The 2,080-nt window shown below is 27.9% G+C and overlaps 1 protein-coding gene across 1 annotated transcript; it reads left to right on the forward strand.

Moving 5' to 3' along the window:
• The first annotated feature begins 200 nt into the window (after nt 1-200).
• On the forward strand, nt 201-1,834 carry LOC135963048 (MIT domain-containing protein 1). Its single transcript, XM_065514826.1, has 4 exons — nt 201-617; nt 726-964; nt 1,113-1,312; nt 1,543-1,834. The coding sequence occupies exons 1-4, from the start codon at nt 503-505 to the stop codon at nt 1,688-1,690; spliced, it is 702 nt and encodes a 233-aa protein (XP_065370898.1). The 5' UTR covers nt 201-502; the 3' UTR covers nt 1,691-1,834.
• Nucleotides 1,835-2,080: the final 246 nt, after the last annotated feature.

Below are 2,080 nucleotides of genomic sequence, written 5' to 3' on the forward strand. Positions count from 1 at the left end.
TACCGTTTAACAACCCTGTTATTGGTTACTTTATATTTTTCCATTGTACAACACTAAACAGCTGTTTTTTTATTTATTTTTTCTTATTTTCTCTTTTTCTCATTCTGACTGTACATTTTTATCTCTCTGCTTTGTTAGTGTTTAACATTGTGTTTGTAAAACAACAAGGAATTTGACAGCAAATTGTTGAACAAAACGAACTTCAAAATAAGAAAAATTTGTGTTTTTTAAGACAAATAATTAAATTTTCAGTGATTTTAGTTAAAAAATCATGAAATAAATAAAAAATTTGCATGTGTTTAATGGAAACTATCGTTTAAAAGAACAAAATCATACGGGAAACAAGAATTGTATACAATAGTTGGTGGTCACAGAAAAATTACGATTGTTTTGTTTACTACATTCTGAATGTGTGTGCTAGTATTTAGAAATAAAATTACAAACAAATTTAAATAAGAGTTTTATTAAGATTTAACATTTGCAAAAAAAATTGTGTTTAAATATGAACGTCAAAGACATTCTCATGAAAGCGGTTCAATGTGACCAGGCAGGTCGCATCTTAGAAGCCCAAATTCATTATCAGGAAGGAATACAAATTCTAATGGAATTGGTTAACGGCAAGTTGATTTAATAATAATAATAAATGTGTGGCAAATATATTTTGCTGCTTCGGACAATATTACAACAGCTTTTGTAATATCCTTTTTGTGTTTCTTTTTTAATAGACGAAAATGATGTGGCAAAGAAAAAAGTGTTTTATGAACGCATTAAAGAGTACATTGATAGGGCAGAACAAATTAAGGAACGTGTTCAGAGGCATGTCTCGCAGGGTGAATTAGTTTCTCATAATCCAATTGATGAAGACGCCACTGGCTACAGTTACAAAAGTCTATTTGGAAAATATATAACACCTCAAGTAAAGGAAGTGCTAATAGAAGAGCCTTATCTAGTCGAAAGATATCAGGTACCTACAATATTATGTACATATATGTATTTACAATATATTATAAGAAAGATTTTAGCTAAAATTAGAAATGAATTATTTTTATGAACTTCTACAGTAATTGTATTTCGTCCAATTTTATGATAATAATTTTCTTATTTTCTTCCAGTTTCAAAATTTAGTATCATTTTTCGAATTGTTGGTTAAACAAAGTCAGGGGTTAAAATTCATAAGCTTGATAACTAAAGCAGATCAAAAGAATAATTCCACTCAGCAAAATACTCTGCAGCAGATCAAGGGAGATTTGGCCAAACGAGATATAAGATTAAATGTTAACTTTGAAAATTCCTTACATGATCGTAAAATAGTGTAAGATTGTGCAGAACTTTACGTGATTTCCATTATTTTTATATTAAGGCATCGATATGTATATATATCGATGCCTTAATATAAAAAGGCCCTAACTCGTGTTTGTTTAAGTTGAGATTTTTTTGGCTAATTATGATATATGAATGGCTTACAAAAAAAAACACGAGTTATGGCCTTTTTATATTAAGGCATCGATATATGTATATTCAATTATTTAATTTATCTTTCAGCTTAAGCAATGGTTATATAATTAAAATTGGACGTGGCCTGCACTTTTTTAAGGCCAATAATCCTTTGTTTTCATTGGGACTTACCGATTATGATTTCCGAAGATGTTTACAAACCGATGTGGATATTTGGCGCACAAGAAGTATATAAAACGTGTTCCTATGCTATTTACAGCTCATTTTTTGTAATTTGAAATAAGTTTTTATATAATGTACTTATTAGGGATTATTGATGTTTTTTTTTTCTGGACCAATAAAAGTTAATATTTTTATAAATTTTTTATTAATTTAGAAATATTTTTTTATTTAAAATAAAAATTATTAAAATATTTGAGTGCTACAAACATATCTATGTATATTAGGTGCTCCTAAATATACATGCATATGTTGTAGATGTTCCCAACTAAAATTAAAGTTTAATTCTATGATACCGTTTTTCAAAATCTTTGTCCTGGCTTAAGTATATGGTCAGCTGGATCAAATGATAAAAAGGAACTTTTAAAGATTTTTATTTTATGGTGTTTTTCATATTTCTCGCAAC

Source organism: Calliphora vicina, unplaced genomic scaffold (assembly GCF_958450345.1).
Source record: "Calliphora vicina unplaced genomic scaffold, idCalVici1.1 scaffold_27, whole genome shotgun sequence".
NCBI lineage: Eukaryota > Metazoa > Arthropoda > Insecta > Diptera > Calliphoridae > Calliphora > Calliphora vicina.

Coding starts and splice junctions, on each gene's coding strand:
- LOC135963048 (XM_065514826.1), top strand. CDS start 503: ATGAACGTCAAAGACATTCTCATGAAAGCGGTTCAATGTGACCAGGCA. Junction 618..725: donor TCTAATGGAATTGGTTAACG/GCAAGTTGATTT, acceptor CTTTTTTAATAG/ACGAAAATGATGTGGCAAAG. Junction 1,313..1,542: donor TTACATGATCGTAAAATAGT/GTAAGATTGTGC, acceptor TTTATCTTTCAG/CTTAAGCAATGGTTATATAA.